Source organism: Malania oleifera, chromosome 8 (genome assembly GCF_029873635.1).
Source record: "Malania oleifera isolate guangnan ecotype guangnan chromosome 8, ASM2987363v1, whole genome shotgun sequence".
Taxonomy (NCBI): Eukaryota; Viridiplantae; Streptophyta; class Magnoliopsida; order Santalales; family Ximeniaceae; genus Malania; species Malania oleifera.
The window spans coordinates 38960293-38983407 of record NC_080424.1 but is presented as its reverse complement, the minus strand read 5'-3'; the positions used below and the strand labels follow the sequence as shown (position 1 = coordinate 38983407).

The 23115-nt window shown below is 37.9% G+C and overlaps 1 protein-coding gene across 1 annotated transcript; it reads right to left on the bottom strand.

The window, feature by feature from the left end:
• Positions 1–1226: 1226 nt before the first annotated feature.
• On the bottom strand, positions 1227–5377 carry LOC131162648 (zinc finger BED domain-containing protein DAYSLEEPER-like). The gene is made up of 3 exons (XM_058119256.1): positions 4823–5377; positions 3865–4640; positions 1227–1464 (listed from the first exon to the last, which is right to left on the bottom strand). The coding sequence occupies exons 1-3, from the start codon at positions 5375–5377 to the stop codon at positions 1227–1229; spliced, it is 1569 nt and encodes a 522-aa protein (XP_057975239.1).
• Positions 5378–23115: the final 17738 nt, after the last annotated feature.

The window sequence follows — 23115 nt, the reverse complement described above, 5'->3', positions numbered from 1 at the left end:
TTACAAAGTCATATAAAGAGAAACTACACATAAATGACTCAAGTGTGTAATTCTTAGGTTATATGTAAGTATGTGAAGGGTATAAGTCAGTGTTAATCATGGCATAATTCAGTGTAATTCCTCATTACTCTTCCTTTCTTTTCTCCTTTTTATTTTTTTATTTTTTCCTTTCTTTGCTCCTTTTTATTTTTTTTTATTTTTTTATTTTTTATTGTTTTATTTTTTTTCAAATTACTATAAAACCCAACAAGTATACATGCACAGTGTCACATGCAAATGCTCACCCCCCCCCCCCCCAAACTAAAGTGGAACATTGTCCTCAATTGTTAAGCATAGGGGGGATAGAAAGGCTATGCATGGGTGAACAAACTAATAGAAACTCACTACTAACTAATGCGGTAGAAAAAGAAAGAAAGATGCAAATAAAAATAAATAAAATAAAAATAAAAAAATGAAAAATAAAAACATTAAGATAGAAAGGTCAGAGGACTCCCTCTGCAAGACCTCTTTATTAGGATCGAATGAGATCGTAGGAGGCTTGAGCTGTTTTCATCGACCATGACGCTATTATCATTCGTTGGATCCACCGATTCTACAATGCTGTGGGAATGAGCATGTTCAACGATATATAAGCCACATCGGGATCTTAGCTTCCAAGGAAACAGACAGTATCTAGAGTTGCAGAGAGGGTCTTGCTGATTTGGGAAGGGTGGTTTATCCTTGAGTTTTTGCAGCAGCTTCATCTGTTTCTTCGCTAAGCGGTCCTTGTCATAAATTTTTCTCTTGGATTCTGTAAGCGCATGCACCTACAACTTTCTCAACCCTATGGCATTATCAAGTAAAAAGTTAATCTGTTTTATAATCCAAAATACATAATTTTGAATTTTAACAGGTACATAACATGCCTTACCGTGAATCAACCTTTATGGAATCATCCCTGAAATTTTCTTGATTGTAGTTCGGAAAGCCCAACGCTCATGAACCAATTTCTTGAACTAGGCTTTTCGGTTAAGGCAACCCATCTGCTCAAATATGATCTTGACTTCTGAAAAAAAAAATTGTCGCTAATCCTGCATTGGTGTTTGATTGGTGGTAAAGTAGTTCACAATATCATCAACTTGAGGGCTGCATGACATGTCGGTGATAGGATAGATGATGTCTAACATTGTCAACTTTGGCAGTCTCCATCGCACATCACGGATCGGTACTGCATCTATCTCTATGGACTACCCCTCTGATTCAAGTAACATGCTAATCAAGGGAACTTTTTCATCAATCACCTTAGATTGTTCGGGAGCTTCATTCTCAAATGCACCATCAAGACCAAATGCTGAAAACAGCTCCCACGTATCGAGGTCATCTACCACATCTAATGTGTGTACTTCTGAATCATCACACCCAGATGGCGTCCTATTAAACACATATATCTCCAGTGTCATATTTCCAAACGTAAGCTTGGGTACTCTGCTTCGACAGTTAATCAAGGCATTAGAAGTAGCAAGGAATGGTCAGCCAAGAATAACAGTGGCCTGATATATGGTGGAAATAGGTTACTACATGTCCAGAACAATGAAGTCCACTGGGTAGTAAAATTTGTCGACTTGAATCAATACATCCTCAACAACGCCTTGTGGATCTTTTACGGATCTGCCTGCTAACTGTAGCATTATAGTAGTTTTCTTCAGCTCACCTAAACCCAATTGTTCATATACCGAAAATGGGAAGAAGTTCACACTACTCCCAAAATCAAGTAGAGTTCTCTCAATACAAGATTCACCAATTATGACCGAAATGGTGGAAGAACCAGGATCTCTAAGCTTCTGTGGAGTCTGACTAAATATCAACATGCTAACTTGCTCAGTCAAGAAAGTTTTTTTCTTCACGTTCAATTTCCTTTTTACTGTGCATAGGTCTTTCAAAAATTTTGCATATGCAGGGATTTTTTGTTAGGCCTCGAGAAGTTGAATTTTGATCTTCACCTGTTTGAATATTTCTTGGATCTCAATGTGATACTTATTCTTTTGACTAGATGTCAATAGTTGAGGATAGGGTACCACATGTTGATACTCCTTAACCAGCTCATCCTCCTTATTATTAGACTTTGTTAAACTTGAGTTGGCTTCATCTGATTTTTCTTTTCCCTCATCTGCCTCAGCTGTCACTTTAGGTGCTAGAGCAATTGTTTGTTGATCAGTGGGCATTTCAGAACGCGTAACTTCTTTTCCGCTTCTCAAGATAATAACTGCCTTAGCTAACTCAAAAACATCCCTTGAAACATTGTGCACCGGTTGCTGTTGCTGTCTATATACTTGGGGATTAGGCTGAGACTGTGTAGGGAATTTCCCTTTTTCCAGGGTATTCAATTGTGTACTTATCTTATTCATGACATCTCTCAATTCTCCGGTGGTTATAGCATAAAACTACATGAATTTCTAGAGCATGTTCGCCATCTATGCCATGCTATCATCAGTAGGCCTGGCAAAATAGGCGGGCGGGCCGGGTTTAGGCGGTTCACCAACAGGTCGGGTCATAAACGGGTCGATGTTAAACGGATGACACACATGTCAACCCTAACCCGCCCGTTTAATAAACGGGCGGGTAACGAGTCACCCTTTTAAAAAAATATAATTTATTTATTTTAACATTTTTTAAAATTTATATAAAATAACATTTTTTTTTTAAAAAAAAAATTGCATTATATTTATTAATTTCTAAATAAAAAGAACATAAAATGTGAAAAATAATACATCCCTTTACTGAATACATTTTTGAAAAAATGTAAAATTAAAAAAAAAAACACACACCTCTAAAAATATTAAATATGCATAATACATGCATAAAATATTTATATATAAATCTAAATTTAAATGAATCCCACAATATTTACATACAAAGTTAAATGTAAAATATTTAATAAGTTCATTCATCATTCATATTTTTTTAATTCATGCATTATGCATAACATATGAATCAAATGTTCAAGTCCGACAATCAAAACATAATCTTAAAAAATATAACAGTTAAATATTTAGAAACAAAACTAAATTTAAATGAGTTCCATAAAAATTCACAAGATTACAATTTTCAAAAGACAACAAAAAACTTAATTAGCCATGATTGTTTGTAGAAGCTTCTCCTGAATCATTAATCAAAAGATTTTCAAATTTGACTTCTAATTGTTCAGCTTCTTCTCTTTCTTCACTTGGATCCACTGCAATGACAAAATAAATAGATAACAAATAAGAAACAATAACAATTGACAAAGGATATGAAAGTAAATAAAATGTAATTATTGAAATTATTGAAATAATATTGGAAAACTCAAAACAAAAATGCATACTTGCATAACCAAACGACCAATTTTGAGTTGTTATCAATGCTCCTGCATTTTCCTGCAAAAGTGATCTTCGATATTTGTTAAGAACATAGGCTCCAATGCTGAATGCAGATTCTGATGCAACGCTTGTGATAGGAATAGTAAGTACATCACACGCTATAAGAGATAAATCAAGATATCGAAATTGATTATCTTTCCAATACCGTAATATATCCATTTCAGCATGTTCCACATGATTTAGACTAAGCTCTTCCAAATATAAATCTAATTGAGATTTTTCTGTAGTAGCACAATATTGGCTTTCATAAAATTCTAATTCCTATCATATATTAGAATAGAAAAATAAACAATATAAATATAACAACTAAAAATAATATATAAAATAAGAAATGAAAATTTAGAAAATATAAATGAAGTTATCAAAAGCTCATCTCTAATGAGATTGTCACTACCACCAGTACCCCCAATAGATGGAGCAGTAGATTCCAAAGAAGATTTTGTTTGCATAATCTTGGAATAGAGAGTACGATTTCTGACGAAGGAGATTTAGCTTTTTCCGAGAAGTGGAGGAATCAACCTTTGAGTAACAAAATTCGACAAATTGAAGCTTGTAACGAGGATCAAGAACAATTGCAAATGCCAAAACGACACTATAACACTTCCAATATTTATCGAACTTCTCTTTCATTTTTGCAGCCATACCATTAACAATACTGTCTGAATTTTCCATTGTTTCAAGTAAATGCAATTGAATTTTCCATATATTTGAAAAATACAAATTAGATGTAGGATAATCCGAACCCGATAAGAGTTTTGTCATGTCGTAAAATGGCTTCAAGAAATTGCAAATGACCTCAGCTCTATTCCACTCTTCATTTGACGGACAATACTTATAATTTGCAACAAGTAAAGCATAATGAATTAAAGCCCGTCGATATATAAGTGCACTTTCTATCATCATGAAAGTTGAATTCCACCTAGTTGGTACATCCAAGCGCAAACTGATTGAAGCAAGTATACCAACTTGTTTAATGCATTCTTCAAACTTAAGTTTTCTGCCTTCTAAACCCTTAATGTACTTGACACTTTCCCTAATGTTAAACACAACACGTTCAATCACTTTTAAGCCTTCTTGAACAATGAGATTCAAAATAGAAGCACAACACCTTACATGAAAATATTCACCACCACTTACTAAAGGTGCTTGCAAAGACAATTGACTTGATAGAATATCTTGCATACTATCATTAGCAATTGCATTATCCAATGTGATGGAAAATATTTTCCTATCAATACCCCATTCCTTCAATACATTAAATGCTTTTTCTAACAAAGCAACTCCAGAATGTGGGGGGGGGGGGGGGGCATGTGAGAAAAGTTAATGATCTTACTATGCAAAACCCTATTTTCATTCACAAAATGAACTGTAATACATAAATATCCTTCAGTCGTAGGAGAAGACCAACAGTTAGAAGTCAAACTCACTCTACCAAAAACACTCTGTAGTGTAAGTTTAAGTTTCTCCTTCTCCCTTTTATGTATTTTCAAAACATCAGCCTTAGCAGTGTTCCTAGAAATTGGTTTAACATCAGGATTAAGATATTTATGCACATCTCGATTTCCTTCAAGCTCAACCCATGAAAAAGGATAGCAATGTTTTATTATGGCAATTGTCATCTTCTCACAATAAACATCTTGCTTAATTTTTTTCGCATGAAGTTTGGTTCCATAATCCATATGCATCTGCTTCACATCATAATTATCACGTAATGGACAACTATTAATGTGGCGTCTCAAATTTGTCGTCCCATGGGTTGAAGCATTAGCAACATATTCAGCCCCACATTTTTTACATTTCGCCTTCTGTTTTCCATCAACATCTATAGGTAACAAATAGAATTCATCCCAAGTAGTTGATGTCTTTCTATGTTGTCTCTTTTTGCTAGTGCCATCATTGATAGAAGAACTATTCTTTTCAGATTTATCTAAAAATGGAGTAATATTACACTCATCATCAAAATCCAAGTTTATGGTGTCCATTATTTTCAATTTGTATTCTCCCTAACAAAGAATAATTTTTTTGGATACGCCAGGTGTCTTGGGCTTTTGCACCAGACTAATTCCCTAACAAAGAAAAATTGTTAAGACTCCGAAAAATAGTAAAATAAAGAAAATAATGAAAATTTTATACAACAAACACAAATCTGCATTTTATAAAAATTATTAACTGAAAAATCGTTAGTTTTTTTTTTTTTTTTTGCAACAAATTGTATAAATATATATATGCATGGAAGGAAGCTGCTATGAAAATGGAATCAGGATAATATTATTAGGAAGTCTAGTAGTAGCAGTATGCATGTGTGTCTGTGTGTGTGTGTGTGTGTGAGACAACTAATTATTCTTTTATTTTCTATAGGGGAAACACAATAAACATTTATCTACTATTTATTCATCACAAATCCATGAAACCCAACAGCCAACAACAGTCCATTACACACCTAAATCAAACACAAATTAGGCATGTTGTACTAAGGATTGAAGATCAATTGTGGACAAAGTCCCAAACATATGAAAAAGTAGAGTCCTTCAATTTGAATGCATCCTTACTATCATAAGAGTCATCACTCATCAACTTACTTCACTAAATAAACTATGGAAAAAATTGAGAAATCTATTGTGCAAAAATATATAATGAAAAGGAATATCAAAGTAAACATTCTAATTTCTAAAGGATGAATTTTGAGTTCCTTAGATAAAGTTTAGAAATATGACAAAAAATAGATAAAAATACTAAAAAATTTTACCTCCACGGATCCACCTCTAGTCGGTTGGTCCTTTGCGTCTGTGGATCGTGAGGGAGCTTCATCTGTGAGGCCTGAGAGAGATTAATCTTACCATGGAGCAGCTGGAGGTGTGGAGAAGTGGTATGTGGAGCTGGGGGGGGATTGACGCTTATGGCAGTGGTCCATGGAGCCTGGAGGAGACGACGACTCGAGCTGCTCAAGGTGTGGAGTGGTCCGAGTGGATCGTTCGCACTTCGCAAGCTCACAGCACTGGCAGGTCCGACACGTAGCAGCGCACCAGTCACTAGAGGAAAGGAAAGGAAACTCAGGACTGCCGGACTGGAGAGGAGAGCTGGAGAGGATTGACAATCTGAGATTTAAGAGACAGAGAGAGTGAGAGCTGAGAACCGAGAGGTCAGAGACGATTTAGACGAGGAGACTAGAGAGGCGCGGTGCGAGTTAGGGTTAGGGAGTTAGGAACATCACTTAGCCTTAGAGTTTTTTTTTTTTTAGTGTGAACTATGAAGGCTTGAATGCTGAAGCATTGAAGCAGCGAATTAACGAGTCACCCATCGAGTGACCCGCCCAAACCCACTGAACCCGTTTATAAACGAGTTAACCTCGTGACCTGTCCAATTATTAAATGGGTTGACTTCTTTAAACCCGAACCTGTTTTAAATGGGCGGGTCTGGGTGACCGGACAGGTTATGACCCATTTTTCCAGGCCTAATCATCAGGAGATTTCTTTGCTAGAATAGGAGCTAGAGTTGGTTGGAATCCTGATGGTACGTAGCTCTGAGAAATCTGTTGTGGCTAGTACTGCTGTTGAGGAGCTGCAACTGGATGATATGTCGGTTGTGGAGGCGGTACATAAGGTTGAGGAACTTGCTGATACTGTGAGGATGATGAACCGGACTGATCATTCCTCCATGAGAGGTTCAGATGATTCCTTCATCTAGGATTAAAAGTGTTTGAGAATGGCTAATTCTAAGATCTGTTGAGCCAATTAGCTGACTGTACCCAATCAGATCTACTCTCCTACCAAACTTTTAGTAAACAACAATCATAAATTCTGTGGTCTAAGGTCTCAAAGATAGAACAATCCTCAGCTTTCGCTTTTTCTGATTCCATAACCTCTAGTTTCTTAGACAACGCAGCAACAAGAGCCTGTAAGCTAGTTTCCTCTTTAACCTCGTATCTGCCTCCACCACTAATCGCTCTGAGAGGTTGTGCTACTATTGGTGCCCATTCATGACATGTGTTCCATTTTTGGGCACTCTCAACTAAATAATGGAAGAATGATAAAGTCTCATTCGGTTTCTTGCGGAAGAAATCCCGTTGCACATAGTCTGGACAAATTGTTTACACGCAAGGGTTAAAGCAGTATAAAAATAATTCACTAACTTCCAAGATTCGAATTCGTGGTGTGGACATATGTTCATTAGGTCCTTGAATCTCTCCCAGCAAGCCTAGAATGTCTCGTCACCTTTTTGCATGAACTGACTAATCTGCTCCTGCAGGTACTGAGTTCTCTGAAAAGGAAAGAACTTATGTAAGAACTCACGTTGCATTTCAGCCCAGCTAGTAATGGAGTTAGGTCGTAGAGAATTAAACCAGATTTTTGCCTTATTTTTCAAAGAAAAGGGAAACAAACGAAGTTTGATATACTCATCAGTTCCAACCCTATTAATGAAAGTGGTGCAGACCAACTCAAAATCTATCAAGTATTGGTATGGACTCTCAAAATCCATCCCATGAAATTAGGGTATCACAAATAACATGTCATGCTTAATATTGAAGTTCGGTGCATCTTGTGGCAACACAATGCATAAAGGTATAGATGTGCGTGTAGACTGTAGAAAATCCTGAAGTGTACGTGGTGCAAGTGCAACCATGACTTTGTCAAAGAATTGGTCAAACAAATTGCTCGAATCAAATTTTAGAATCACTTGTAAAATTAATAAGAGAACAGTCAGATATTGTGCTCTGCGTGTCCCTACTAGTGCTAGATGAAATTTTAGACAGTCTATTCGAATTATCTCGAACTCAAGGCATCAAACATCAATGCAAACAGCAGAAATCCACTAACACAGCAGTAAACAAGCATGATCAATTTTATTTTTATTTTTTTTTCAATTTTTTCAATTGTCTATTTTTTTGATTTTTTTTATTTTAATATTATTATTTTATTATTTTTTATTTTTATTTTCTTAATTACTCAAAAATCAAAAATAATTGGAAAAACACAAAATTTGAAATTAAAACTGGCACTCCCTGGTAAGGGCACCAAAAACTTGACTCACTCGAAAAATAAGCAACTCAGAAGCTATCCCAAGTATAGGAGTTCTGTTGTGTAATATTCAGCCCAAAGGTGAGATCGTCTCCTCAGGGAATGCGGTTTAATCTCAAATTTTACGTATTTCTAATCGAAAATAAAAATTCACTAAACTCAGTTCAGATTCGGGTTTTCTGGATTGTTTGGGATTTCTTTTGACAAATTAAACGAACATGCAAATTAAACCCTAATCCTAGCATGCACTAAATTAAATGACAAGAAACAGAAATCCCACGTCTAATCAAGCAATAATTTAAACACGCGTGAAACTTTGGACAAGACTAAAAAAATGACTTTAATACCTAAATTAAATTAAACTTATTCAAATACAAATTCACTAAACACCAAATTCTGAACGCAATCAATAACTAAACCTAAAATTAGTACTTTAACTACTAAACAGTAACTAAGCACAGGGGAAAAAATCAGACTTTAATTAAACTAAGTTTAAATTAAATTAAACTCAACAAAAATTTGAACTTTAAAGAAACCTACTAGTTTGACTTCTAAGAGGATTTTTTTATTTTGTATTTTATTTTTTATTTTTTTTTTAGGAACCAAACCGAACTCTATATAAAAAGAATAACCAAAACAACACCAGTTTTAATGCTACTGTAAAATAAGACAAGGAAAAAAGTAGCTTAATTTAAAAAATAATAACCAACCAAGAATTAAAAATTAATGCTTTAATTAAAATTCACAAAAAAATTAACAATTACTCAATACTTAAAAAAACTAGAAAAAATAAAACTAAATAAAAAAATAAATAAGAAAGGGAGAAGGAAGAGGATGAGAGGGAGCAGTGGCTAGCCATGGTTCTCGGGTGTGGCTGGTCTTCTCAACACAGCAGCAGCAGTGTGTAGTGGATGGTTGGCCAAGTTGGAGGAGCAGCAGCTGGAGGAGGAGCTCTCGGGACTAGCAGCACAGTGAACCTCCTCAGGTGGGGGACTCTCAAATTGATAGCAAGAGCGTGGTCTTGGGTTCCGTTCAGCACACCAACAGGAGTTGCGGCTTCTTGGGGTGGCTAGAGGTCCAACAAGAACACAGGTCTTCTGAGTAGCAACCGAGAGCTGGAAGGAGAACGAGAGGGGCAGGGGTGCGGGGCTTCTAGAGCATCCATGGAGGCTGAACTACAGAAGTTGCAGCAAAGAAAGAGAGAGCTTGAAAAAGAGGGACAGTTGTCGGCTAGGAAGAGAGTATAGCAGAGGGGGAGGAGAAGGAAGAAGAAGAAGGAAAGGAAGGCTAGAGAGGATCTAGAGAATCAGAGGGAAAGGGAGAAAAAGAGAAGGAAGAATGAGGGAAGGAGAGGGGGTGCCAGGGAGTTGAGTAGAAGAAAAATAAAATAGGGGGTTGCCCTATGCCCATTGACCAGATCCGACCCGGCTGCATTGCCGGGTCACATCAAGTTTAAAAATATTATATCTTTTTTTATTTTTTCTCATTTTTTTCTCTTCAAACGAGGCCAATTTTGATCCTCCTAGAGCCTATTTCTCTCAAATTTCAAAACATGAAAATTGTAGATAATCTTCTCATCTTTCTTTAGGATTTCAAATCGTCTTGATCGGAACTTAGATGGAAAAGTTATGTGCTAATTACGAATTGATGGCGGTTTTAGCTCCCAAAAATTTTCTTGTGATAAAAAAAGGCCAAAAATTCATAAATTACTCAATAAAATCAAAATATTATAAATAAGACAAAAATTTAAAATATTAAGAGTAATTAGGTATTAAATTAAAAATATTTGCCCTAATGCCTAATTACGCAAATTAAGCACGTAATCACAAATATAAAGAGGTTGAGCAAAGGGCACAACACCAAAATTCTACACGTATGAAGAATCTTTAGCTAACCAATGCACTTACTGAATTCACGCTTAGTCTAGGAATAAGTTCATCTAGGGTGGTCTTGATTGAATGTGGCGAGTAGGTAAGAAGAGGCTAGGGTGAAGGACCCGACACCTCAGTAAAGGCTAGATTCCTTTCCTATAAGACTAGTTCGCTCCACATTTTTAGCGTTAGTTCTTCAAAAATGTTGGACGTTTGATCATGACACTCTTCCTCACATATGAGAGTGAACCCATTTTCCTGGGTGAATTTTGAGGGAATAAACCAGTGAGGCTGAGTCAAGATGACCGTTCTATAGGTGTCATAGGGCACTCTAAGTGAGACAAATCATATACCTTACACATGCTTTACATGCTAATATTAACTTTGAATTATATTCATGGGTTGATCCCCTGTGAGTTGTGTCTTGAGATGGTTGTGTATTGTCAAAATTTTAATAATTGAATTACTACGAAGTGTGTGTATAGTAGAGTTATGTATAAAGAACCTGTATGGAATAAAGTTATATATCTGTATTTAAAATGGCATGATTGTGCTGCATGTGTTCTCATTTCACTGAACTGGTGTTTGTGGGTACCTATAGAGACCCGAACCTGGGAATTAAATAGGAAAGAAAGAAAGGAAATTTCCAACATGGAACAGCAAGCTTCGTCGACGAAGCCAAGATTCTCGTCTACAAAGGCCCTTCTATGCTTTGTCACCAAAATTCAGAGCCTGGCCAATGAAGAGATCTAGAACGCCTGGAAAATATTAGGCTTAGGGTTCATCGACGAGGTCCTTCCTCCATCGATGCACAACCTTGTGTGGCTCGTCAATGAAGGCGCCATTTCATCGACAAATTTGATCGGGTCAAGGAGCTATAAATAGGATTTTTGTTTACTTCTTCATTAAGAAATCTAAAACTCTCTCTCTCTCTCTCTCTCTCTCTCTCTCTCTCTCTCTCTCTCTCTCTCCCACGCCCACTCTCTCTCTTTCTTCAGTCATTTGGCATTTGTCGCCCGTTTTGACGATCGGAAGATACTATGAGGATCAAGGGACAAATCTCTACTAGTCTAGCGAAGTAGATTCTAGAACTCAGGGAAAATTTTGGGTTCGGTTTTTTAGCGTCTCAGGTCGTTTCTAGGAATTAGGTAAGAGAATTATATTATGTTAGTTATGTTTAAGAGTTTTAACTGAATGGAATGTTAAAATGATTTTTATATATTTAGTTATGGCTTTTCGAGGGTTTCCAGGCCTAGGGTTCGGTTAACCGACTTTATTTTCGAAACCAACTGTTTAAATTTAAGTATGATATTTTTAAAGTATAATATAGGTCTTTATGAACATTTTCACCAGTTGGAAAATTGTTATTTTGAACCATAAGATTATTTTAAAATTAACTAAAGCGGTAGGGTTGATTTTCTCCATTTTGCTTACATTTAGCTATATATCTATATTTAATAAAATAACAACTTGGAGATATCCATACCCAAGTTTTAGCAACAGAAATTACTTTATCAAGCAGATGTTTTATTTAAGAATTAACTGATGAAAATTGTGTGGCATGAGTATAGTTTTTAATTGACATTAAATGAGCAGGTGTTATGAAATACTAAAATGTAACGAGTGACGAGATATGAGATATGAGATATGAGACATGACATGTTATGAAATTCCAGTTTTAATGAGTAATTATCCAGCAGATATGTAGCAGAGATATGTACGGTTTTATGAAATGAATTATAATTATGGTTTTATACAATATAAATTGTCGTATATGATAGTAAAGCCCTGTTATTATGTTCTCATGTTGAAGCTTAGTATCGTAGCTAATGTATGTAGATGTGCAATCCACACACCGAGAGTGTGGATGGGAAATGCGATTGGTGACCTAGATAAAGTACTCCCCAAAGGTTTTCTAGGCCTCCATTCGATGTAGCAATTTCGGATGACTCAGCCTTTGGGTAGCCGTCGGGTATAGATTGAGTAGGCACGATCGTACTACTTTATGTTTTACATAGCATAAGTCGGCTATCTATTTGCTAAGTCCAACCTTCAAGCCGCACAACCCGTCATGGGGGGAAGCATGTCGTACATGTATGTGATGGCATGACAATGCTAGTCCTACAAACCAGGCTGTATCTTCTAGGCATATATGGGCACATTACTATTGAACAGGGCTATATTGAGCCAACAATATGTTATTATGAAAGCATGTATTTTCATATACACATTTTAGTATAGTTTTAAATGCTGGTTAAATGATTAATGTTAGCAGTATTATATAAACACGAAATCTCATGTTAACCACACACTGATGATAATGTAATCCGTCTTATTGAGAGGTGTCTTACCCTAGCATACAAACGTATTTTAAGGTCCTCCGAGGGATCGAGCCTGGCATTCTTCTGGGCTGAGTTAGATATCAAGCAGTGCTTGTCAAAGCTGGTGAGATAATAGTCAATGTCGGTCTTTTGGGGTTTGTAGTGGCAGATTATGTTTTAATTATGTAAGGATGTATATGGAAAATATTTAGAAACTCTGGTATGTATTAGATGATGTTTGGATTTCCACTGTGTATGTTTATATGGATTAGTATGGAACACCCATTTTCCCCTGTTTGGGTGAGTTGCACATGTATGGTATCAAAAGGTATGTATGTTTAGTAGCACTCCGGGGCTATATAGAGGGTCGGGGTGTTACAAATGGTATCAGAGCCACTACCCAGCCGGAAATGTGATAAGATTCACATCGCTTGGGTTTGGTAATGTTCAGAGCACTAGGTTTACCAGGTTTTGTAGAGTAAATCAAAGAGTCTTACTAGAGTTTAGGTGTCAGAGCAGGACAAGGAAAGGAATGTGTATGATAGGACTTTCGAGTTTGGCTTTATAAGCTTGGAGGCAGAAATCCATTGGCGGACTTCTGTGGTTTTCTAGATCAGTCGATGGGTTTAGAAAATCACGGAAATCTATTGACAATTTTGTGGAGGGGTGGAACTTAAGCTAGAATGAGAGTATCACATTAGCAGAGTATGTTGTCCTTAGGGACGTTAATTCATTAAGATAAATTTCATAAGTATTGTAGTGATAACAGATGCGTAAAGCACCAAGATTCTAAATAATTTTCTCAATTGTCTTTTTAGGATGGAGTTCAAGGATATTATTGCTAACGCAGGAGGCAGTAGTAGTAAGGGAGCCGGCCATGAGACTAATTGTGACTCCACAGTGGTACTGCGGGACTGCGCCCAACAGCTTATGGCTAAGGTGGTGCGAACATCTAGAGGGCAGGATTGACCCACGACTGAGCTGGGTGATTCTATCGAGAGGTTCACTCGACTGAAGCCCCTGAGCTTTTCAGGGAATTTCAACCCTATCTGAACAGAGAATTGGATTTGGGAGATCGAGAAGATCTTGGCTTTTCTATATTGCATTGATAAGCAAAAGGTGCTCTACGCGACGTATAAGCTGGTGGGTGAAGTCGAGAAATGGTGGGAATCAATAAGGATGTTGGAGGAGAAGAGGCTAGTATAGGTGGCGATGTCATGGGGCCATTTTAGGGAGGTATTCTTTAAGCGGTACTTTCCAGCCATTTTCAAGAATGTGAAGAGGGAGGAGTTCATGATTCTAACTCAGGGGCAGTTGACAGTTCAGCAGTATGCTGCTCAATTCATGGAGTTATCATGCTTTTCTACTTTTATGGTACCGGATGAGGCAAGAAAAACCTGGAAGTTTGAGAGGGATCTGAAGAAGGAGATCCGGAAGCGGACAGCGATACTACAGCTTCGGGACTTTGCTACGTTAGTGGATAAAGCCACTATAGCAGAGGAGAGCCTGCAAGATGACATAGAGGTCCAAAACCCGAAGAAGAGGCCAGCGCCTCCTAGTTCTTATTTCGGTGTGAGACTGATGGTGGTACATCTCAGGGTACTACATCTTCCTCATCTTGTCCCACTTGCGGTAAGCAGCATGCAGGGAAGTGTCTGATGGTTTCAAGTGTGTGCTTTCGATGTGGTAAACCAGGGCATCTAATGTGTGATTGTGACATGCCGAGGAGTAATGTACCCATACAAAAACCATATCAAGGAGGTGGTTAGGCACCACGTGGTGGTTATTTGAGGGGTACGACCTAGGCGAGGGTGTATTCCTTGACTCGTAGCAACTCCGAGAATGTAGGTGGTGTGGTGACAAGTAATACTTATATGCTTTCAAATAAAGTTGTGCTATTATTTGATTGAGGAGTGACATATTCTTTTATCTCCCAGGAATTCTTCAGGTTATGTGGGTTAGAGGTACAACTATTAGATGTTGTCTTATCAGTGGCTACACTGTTAGGATCAATAGTTGTGTGTAGTAAGGTGATTTGGGTTTTTCTAGTGGAGATTTAGGGGAGAGTTTTGCCAATGAGCTTAATTTTGTTTGAGATGCACAACTTCGACATTATTCTGGAGATGGATTGGCTTGTAGCCAGTTACGCCAGCATCAATTGCCGAAGGAGAGAGGTGATATTCAGTCCTCCTGAAGAGCATGAATTCAAGTTTGTAGGGTCGTGTGTGCATTATGCACCACGGATCTTTTTAGCTATTTAGGTTAGGAGGTTACTTCTAAAGGGATGCCAAGGGTACTTGGCGTGTCTAAAAGAAACACCAAAAGAAGAACTTAAGCTAGAGGAGATTCTCATAGTAAGCGAGTTCACAGATGTATTTCCAGAGGACTTATCGGGATTGTCTCTTGATCGTGAGGTGGAGTTCGCTATAGAGTCGGCTCTAGGCACGACACCAATATCAAAAGCTCTATATCGTATGGCTCCAGCAGAACTGAGGGAATTGAAGGAACAGCTACAGGAGTTACTAGATAAGGGCTACATCCGACCGAGTGTTTCACTCTAGGGAGCACCAGTACTACTTTTGAGGAAGAAGGATGGGTCTATGAGGATGTGCATCGACTACAGAGAGATTAACAGGGTGACTATGAAGAATAAATACCTGTTACTGAGAATTCATGATTTTTTGACCAGCTATAAGGCATACAAGTGTTCTCCAAGATTGATCTGTGATCCAGGTATCATCAGCTGAAGGTGAGATCGGAGGATATACCGAAGACTACATTTTAGACTAGGTATGGCCACTATGAATTTATAGTTATGCCTTTCGGGTTGACTAATGCTTGTGCAGCATTTATGGACTTGATGAACAGGGTGTTCCATGAGTATCTAGATCAATTTTTGGTCGTTTTTATTGACGACATCCTAGTGTATTTGGGAATCCTGAGGAGCATACAGTTCATTTTAGATTGGTACTTCAGGTGCTTAAGAAGAAGAAGCTTTTTGCTAAGTTCAAGAAATGCGAGCTCTAGTTAGAGCAAGTAGCATTTATGGGGCATGTAGTGTCCAAGGGGTATCAGTGGACCCGAGCAAAATAGGAGTGGTAGTGGACTGGGCGAGACCGAAGAATGTTCAGGAGGTCAAGAGTTTTCTAGGTCTTGGAGGATACTACTGACGATTCATAGAAGGGTTCTCCAGTTTATCAGGTCCATGACACGACTCATGAGGAAGAACGTGAAATATGAGTTTCTAGGAACTAAAGCAGAGATTGGTTACTGCCCCAGTCCTAGCTATTCCGTCAGGGGATGGTGGGTTTGTTATTTTCAGTGACGCCTCAAAGAAGGGTATCGGGTGCGTCCTAGTGCAGTAGAGTAAGGTAATTGCTCATGCTTCTCGTCAACTCAAAGAGTATGAAAAAAACTACCCAACACATGATATGAAATTAACATCGGTAGTGTATGCATTGAAGATCTAGAGGCACTACCTGTATGGTTAAAGGTGTGAGATTTTTACCGATCATAAAAGTCTTAAGTACATTTTTACCCAGAAGGAGTTGAATATGAGGCAGCGTAGATGGCTTGAACTAATAAAGGACTACAACTGTACCATTAGCTATCACCCAATAAAAGCTAATGATGTAGTTGATGCTCTAAGTCGAAAGTCAGTTGATGCGTTAGTCTCAACAGTGGGAGTTCAGCATCATATCTATATGGATCTAGAAAGGTTGGGCTTGGAGGTAGTGGAAGGAAATCACCAGACCTTCATTGCTAACTTGGTGGTACACCCAATGTAATGACCCGAATAATAATGGTATTTAAATAATAGAGAGGAAGGGAAATGGAAAGAGAAACAGAAGGAGGCAGCAGACTTCGTCAATGAACAAGATTGCACTTTGGGAGTAATAATCGAGGAATTTAGATCAAGGACTCATCGACGAATACAGGGGATTCGTCGACGAGGATAACATTGGGTCTCATCAACGAAGGCGAGCTTCGTCAACGAGAAGATACCGAGAGGGGTTTTTGGGCAACTCTAAATTTCGTCAACGAAGGGAAGAGCTCGTCGACGATGAGCCTTCTTGACTTCGTCGATGAGGTGACGTGGCTCATCGATCAAGGCCAGTGTATAAATAGCCCGAACTTCATTTGTAAGCATAATTTTCGACGCAAAACCCTCTCTCTCTCTCTCTCCTCCCTCAGTTCTCCACCCTTCTCTCTTTGATTTCAGGCCGGATTTCTGCCGCTTCGAAGATCTAAAGCCACCACGACGCTCCTGGAGAAGTTCTCTGCATATCTGCCGGAGCGGATCATCGGTGGAACTCCGTTGAAATTCATCCCTGAGTTGAGGTAAGGTTTTTTATTCGAAATTTGGTCTTTCCACAATTGAAGGAAATGATGTACTTGAATAAATACTGAAGTTTAGTTTTGGGAATTATAATTTTCAGCGTACTGCTTAGGGTTTCCTACGGGTGTAAGACCAAATTTATAGAAGGGATTTTTAGTTGTCAGGTAAAGGGATAAATTAAAATAGTTATTTTCCATTGAAATTACTATTATTTAATAGTAGAGTAATTTTAAAAAAGTATGTGATTATATATGAGTATAATTGAGAAAATGTAAGTTTGGGAAAATACTGCAATTGTACAGGAAATGTGATTTCAGAACGGAATATATGATTTCATTCAATTCGTGTGGAGTGAATATTATTTTGTATATATATATATACACACATATATATATTATACCATGTCAAGTTAAATTTACAAAATAAGCATGTTTACAAATATTTTTGGGAATAACATGATAAACACACTAAATTATGATTTCAAAATAAATGGTATGTTCGACGCAAGGCCATAATTGATGTTTGGCGCGAGGCCGTATTTACTTATGTTATTCGGTGCAAGGCCGTATTTATTTATGTTTTCGGCGTGAGGCCGTAATTATTATGTTAATGTAAGATTCAGAAAATGCTATTATTTGATTTATGATAAACAGTATATGTTTATGTAATATATGTTATCAAAACCCAGATGTTAGTTTAGTTCAGTTTCAGGAGCACGGTACTGTAGCTTGTAGATCAGATATCTATTATCAGATTGGTGCTAACCACCCCACGAGGAGGTGGGAGATGGATAGTCGATGTGTCTTTCAGTGTAGAGTGTAGATGTCCACCTGGCAGTCCAAACCAGGGTGTGGCGGGTCCATCATACTTATAGACATTTTTTACTCAACAGTGGTCGGCCAGCCATTGTCGAGTCCCGCCTTCGGGCTGCACAACCCATCATGGGGGGTAATACATGACATCAGATAGCTATTCATCTTGGGTAGTTTTCAATATTATAGATTATATCAGATAATACATGATTTATGAAATTATATGTTTAACTAACCATATTACGATTTATGCTTTATGCTATGTGAAATGAACGGTATATGTATTACAGTATAAATATTCATGTTGCCACACAGCTAATTTTAGTTTATCTACCCTTACTGAGAGGTGTCTCACCTCAAGTTTAAATTATTTCAGGAAACCCGGAGAGACCGGCGGGTCAGGGCTGCCACTGAGTGAGTTGAGCTTCCTTGCTAGAAGGGTAAGTTCTGATCTAGGATCAGGAGATTTTTGTTGTTAGATCCTAGGTTTATTTTGATATTTTGGAGATTGTATGTGTAAACATACTACCTTTGGGGAATATAGTAGACTCTGGTAGTACGTAATTTATGGTTGATGAATGTGATTTACATTTACTGCTGTCTAAGTTCCACTGTGTATGACAGGTGTCCCCGCTAACCACGGGTTCAGGTTGACTATTTTATTTATTATGTTTTATTGTATGTTAAATTAAGCATGACGTTACACCCAACCTTACATGAGAGGATCAGAGCAGCTTAGATGACAGATGCAGAGCTAGTAGAGGTTATAGAGGGAGTTTGGGATGGATTGAAGCTAGATTTCAACATCTCAAATTATAGGGTATTGAGATTCCATACCAGGATCTGCATATTGAATGACTCTATGATTAAATTGGTCATTCTAGAGGAGGCACATCACTCACTCTACATAGTACATCCAGGGAGTACAAAGATGTACAGGGATTTATAGGAATCTTTCTGGTGGTCTAACATAAAAAGAGAGATCACCCATTTTGTAGAGTAGTGCCTGACATGCCAACAGGTGAAGGTCGAGCACTAGAAGCTGGAAGACCATTGCAACCACTTCTTATTCCTAAGTGGAAGTGGGAGCACATCTCCATGGACTTTGTCACAGGGTTGTCGTTAACACATCACGTGTAGAATGTGATTTGAGTTGTAATTGAAAAATTGATGAAGACAGCTCATTTTATCCCGGTGAAGGGCAGTTATTCCATGGATAAGCTGGCAAAGCTTTATGTTTAGGAGATAGTCAGATTGCATGGAGTGCTGGTGTCGATTGTCTCAGATAGGGATCCACGGTTTACTTCTCGATTCTGGAAGAGTCTTCAAGAAGCATTGGGATCTTAGCTTACGTTCAGTACAACATTTCACCCGCTAACATATGGTTTGTAACAACCCCAAAAATTTTAAATAATTTAAGATAATAAAGAAGATAGAAAGGGAAGAAAGAATAAATTCGAAAAGGGTGGTAGCAAACATTCGTCGACGAATAGACTGGTCTCATCGATGAATGTTCTTCTTAGCTCGTCGACGAATCGACATGTCTCATCGATGAGGAATTACCAAGAGGGGTTCTTTGCATGACTAAAATTCATCGACGAGTTGGCTGTCTCGTCGGTCTCGTCGTCGAATCCTTGCGTATAAATAGTGGATTTCTTTCATTCCAGCATGAAATTTTTGCATGTTCTCCTTCTCTCTCTAAAACCTTCAGCCATACCACCTTCTCTCTTCAATTTTGGGTTGGATTTAGCTCGGTTTGACAATTAGAAGCTACCACGAGACTCCTGGGAAAATTCTCTACAATTTAGGCGGAGTGGATCTTTGACTTAGGTAGTTTGGGAAACATCCCAAAACTAAGGTAAGTGAATTATTTTGGAATTTCCTTAGCAAATATTATCATTTGGAGCCTAGGAAGTGTTATAAGGGTGTTTTTGCTAAGATTTGAGGAATTTGGAATTTCTGAATTACAGGGTCTTGTTTTGTTGATTTTGGGTCAAATTTCGAGGAGCATGTAAGGGGAAATATTTTATAATGGTTTTTTAATAATTTTAAACAACTAGTTTTGAGTATAAATTTATATATATATATATATATATATATATATATGGGTATAATTTTCTAAACCTTGATGGTATTGAAATGTTGTTTAAGATAAATAAATTATATTGGGAAAAATTGTGTGGTTGAAACCATCTTTTATAATTAAATGATTGTGGATATTGTGGAGTGAAGAATTATTGAGAATGCGAATATTGTTTGATTGTGAATTCTGGTTGGTGGAATATGCTGATGTGGTGTTTATTGTGGTAGAATTATGGATATGTTGATTCATTGGTTGTTATTGATTTGGGTTGTGGTTCATGTAAATTACGATATAGGGTTGGCAGTGGTATGAGGAGGTCGTTATTTGGACATTTATATTGGGAGGTAAACATTGGCAGTAGTATGAGGAGGTTGTTTACCTATTTACTACGAACGGAGTGGTCATTTTGTAACCTGTGTTGTTTGATTAGTCCTGTGTGGACCAGTTCTGTGTGGACATTTATGCTGTGTGGTTTGATTAGTCCTATGTGGACCAGTCCTATGTGGACAATTATGCTGTGATTTGATTAGTCCTGTGTGGACATTTATGCTATGGTTTGACAAGTCCTATGTGGACACTTCTGCTGTGATTTGGTTAGTCCTGTGTGGGCATTTCTACTACGATTTGTTAGGATCTTTTGTGGACGATTACATGATATGTGGATGTAAACCCTGTGTGGGTAAAATAGGAAACTGTATGAATATTCTTTGTGGAATGATTGTGACATGGGTATAAGTGTGACTTTAATTAATTAAGTAGTTTGAGTAAATTAGATTACTCCACCCGAGGGCTTGCTGAGAAAGGCGAGTACTTTGGTAATTAATTGTGGGTAGCAGAGGGAAGCCACTTGTATGGGCAGGTGATATTCCCTATTCTCGGTGACTTTACCTGAATACATAACCCGAGGGCTTACTGAGAAAGGTTAGTGCCCTAGTGGTAGCACTAGAGCAGAGGGAAACTACTTGTATGGGCGGTTAGATTTCTCTATTCTCTGGAATTACCAATAAAATATTGATGATTATGGAACGTGATTGGTTGGCAAAGCCATTGACTTTGTGTGATTATGGGTACAATATTTTGGGTTACTTGCAGATTGAGGATGCACTTTGGATAGATATTTTAATTGTATATTAAACACTTCAGCCACACACTGTTATAAACTATTTCTTCCTTACTGAAAGGTGTCTCACCCTGTCATATGTTAAATCTTTTTAGGTTATCCGGGTGATCGAGCTTAGATAGCTCTAGGGCAGGGTAGTTTTGTGAGTGAGACTTAAATGGTTATGTTTTAGTTTTTATGCTTTCTTAAATTTCTGTCAGGTTTTGTATTATGGAGAACGTGGATGTGTGAAATGACTTTGATGATGTATAATTATAGAACTCTGGTATATTATGTTCGAAGTTGCTTTATTATTATCCCCTGCGTTAATGTTATCAGAGATGCGTGTCGGTCTCTTAACACTCCGGGCCCCACATGGCGGGTCCAAGGCATTACATGGTCAGTTTGAGAGGACCATCCACATTTTAGAGGATATGTTAAGGGCGTGTGCACTGGATTTCGATGGCAGTTGGATTAGACATCTACTATTGGTTAAGTTTGCCTACAACAATAATTATCAGTCCAGTATCGGGGTAGCACTGTATGAGGCACTCTATGGCTAGAGATGTCGAACTCTGTTGTTCTGGGATAAGGTTGGTGAGCGACATATTTTGGGACCAGAGCTAGTTCAGCAGGCTTCAGAGAAGGTAAAGCTCATCAGGGAATGGATTAAAGCAGCTCAGAGTTGGCAGAAGAGTTATGCAGATACACATCAATGGGAGCTAGAATTCGAGGTAGGTGATGCTACATTTTTTAGAATTGCTCCGATGAAAATAGTGATGAGGTTTGGTAAGAAGGGCAAGCCGAGCCCTAAGTACGTTGGACCATTTGAGATTTTGGAGAAAGTTGGTTTGGTGGCGTACAAGATAGCATTACCTCCCACCTTGTCTAGGATTCATGACGTGTTCCACGTGTCCATGCTTAGGAGGTATGTTCTAGATCCTTTGCATATGATTAGTTACGAGTCGTTGGAGCTCGGGGACACATTAGCATATGAGGAGATACCATTTTAGATCCTAGATCATAGAGAGCAGGAGCTACGTATGAAGAGGATTCCTCTAGTAAAGGTATTGTGGCGTAATCACGTAGTAGAGGAGGGCTCATGAAAGTTAGAGTCAGAGATACGTCAGAAGCATCCTCATCTTTTTAGAGACACTCAGAGTTAGTCAAGTAAGTAGATCAGTATGTAAGTTGTTTTCATGTATGTAGCGTAGCAAAGTAAGTTTGTTTATAAATTAGAATAGGTATGGTCTCCGGGAGAGTCTTGTATGGATATTGTAATCTCCTGAGATATTATGTGTAACCACGGTATTCCTCCACCATAAATGAGGGTAGGTAATAAATTTGAGACGAGCTGCTATGTGGGTGGCTGCCGACTCTTCCTAGAGTTAGAGCAGTGATAGTTCGGATGATATGTTAGAAACCAGTAGAAAATTTTGAGGACGAAATTTTATAAGGAGGGGAGATTGTAGAGACCCGAACCCGGGAATTAAATAAGAAAGAAATAAAGAAGGAAAATTCCAACATGGAATAGCAGGCTTTGTCGACGAAGCCAAGATTCTCGTCAATGAAGGCCCTTCTCTGCTTTGTCGCCGAAATTTAGAGCCTCATCAACGAAGAGGTCCAGAATGCCCGAAAAATATCAGGCTTAGGGTTCATCGACGAGGTCCTTCCTCCATCGATGAATAGCCTTGTGTGGCTTGTCAACGAAGGGGCCATTTCGTCGACAAATTTGACCGGGTCAAGGAACTATAAATATAATTTTCTTTTGCTTCTTCATTAAGAAATCTAAAAATCTCTCTCTCTCTCTCTCTCTCTCTCTCTCTCTCTCTCTCTCTCTCTCTCTCTATTCGATCGTTCGTCGTTCGTCGCCCGTTTCGACGATCGGAAGATACCACGAGGATCAGGGGACAAATCTCAACTAGTCTAGCGGAGTAGATTCTAGAACTTGGGGAAAGGTTCGAGTTCAATTTTCGAGTGTCTTAGGTCATTTCTAGGAATCAAGTAAGGGGATTATATTACGTCAGTTATGTTTTAAGAGTTTTAACCGAATGGAATGTTAAAATGATTTTTGTATATTTAGTTATGGCTTTGCAAGGGTTTCTAGGCCTAGGGCTCGGTTAACCGACTTTATTTTCGAAACCAACTGTTTAAATTTAAGTATGATATTTTAAAGTATA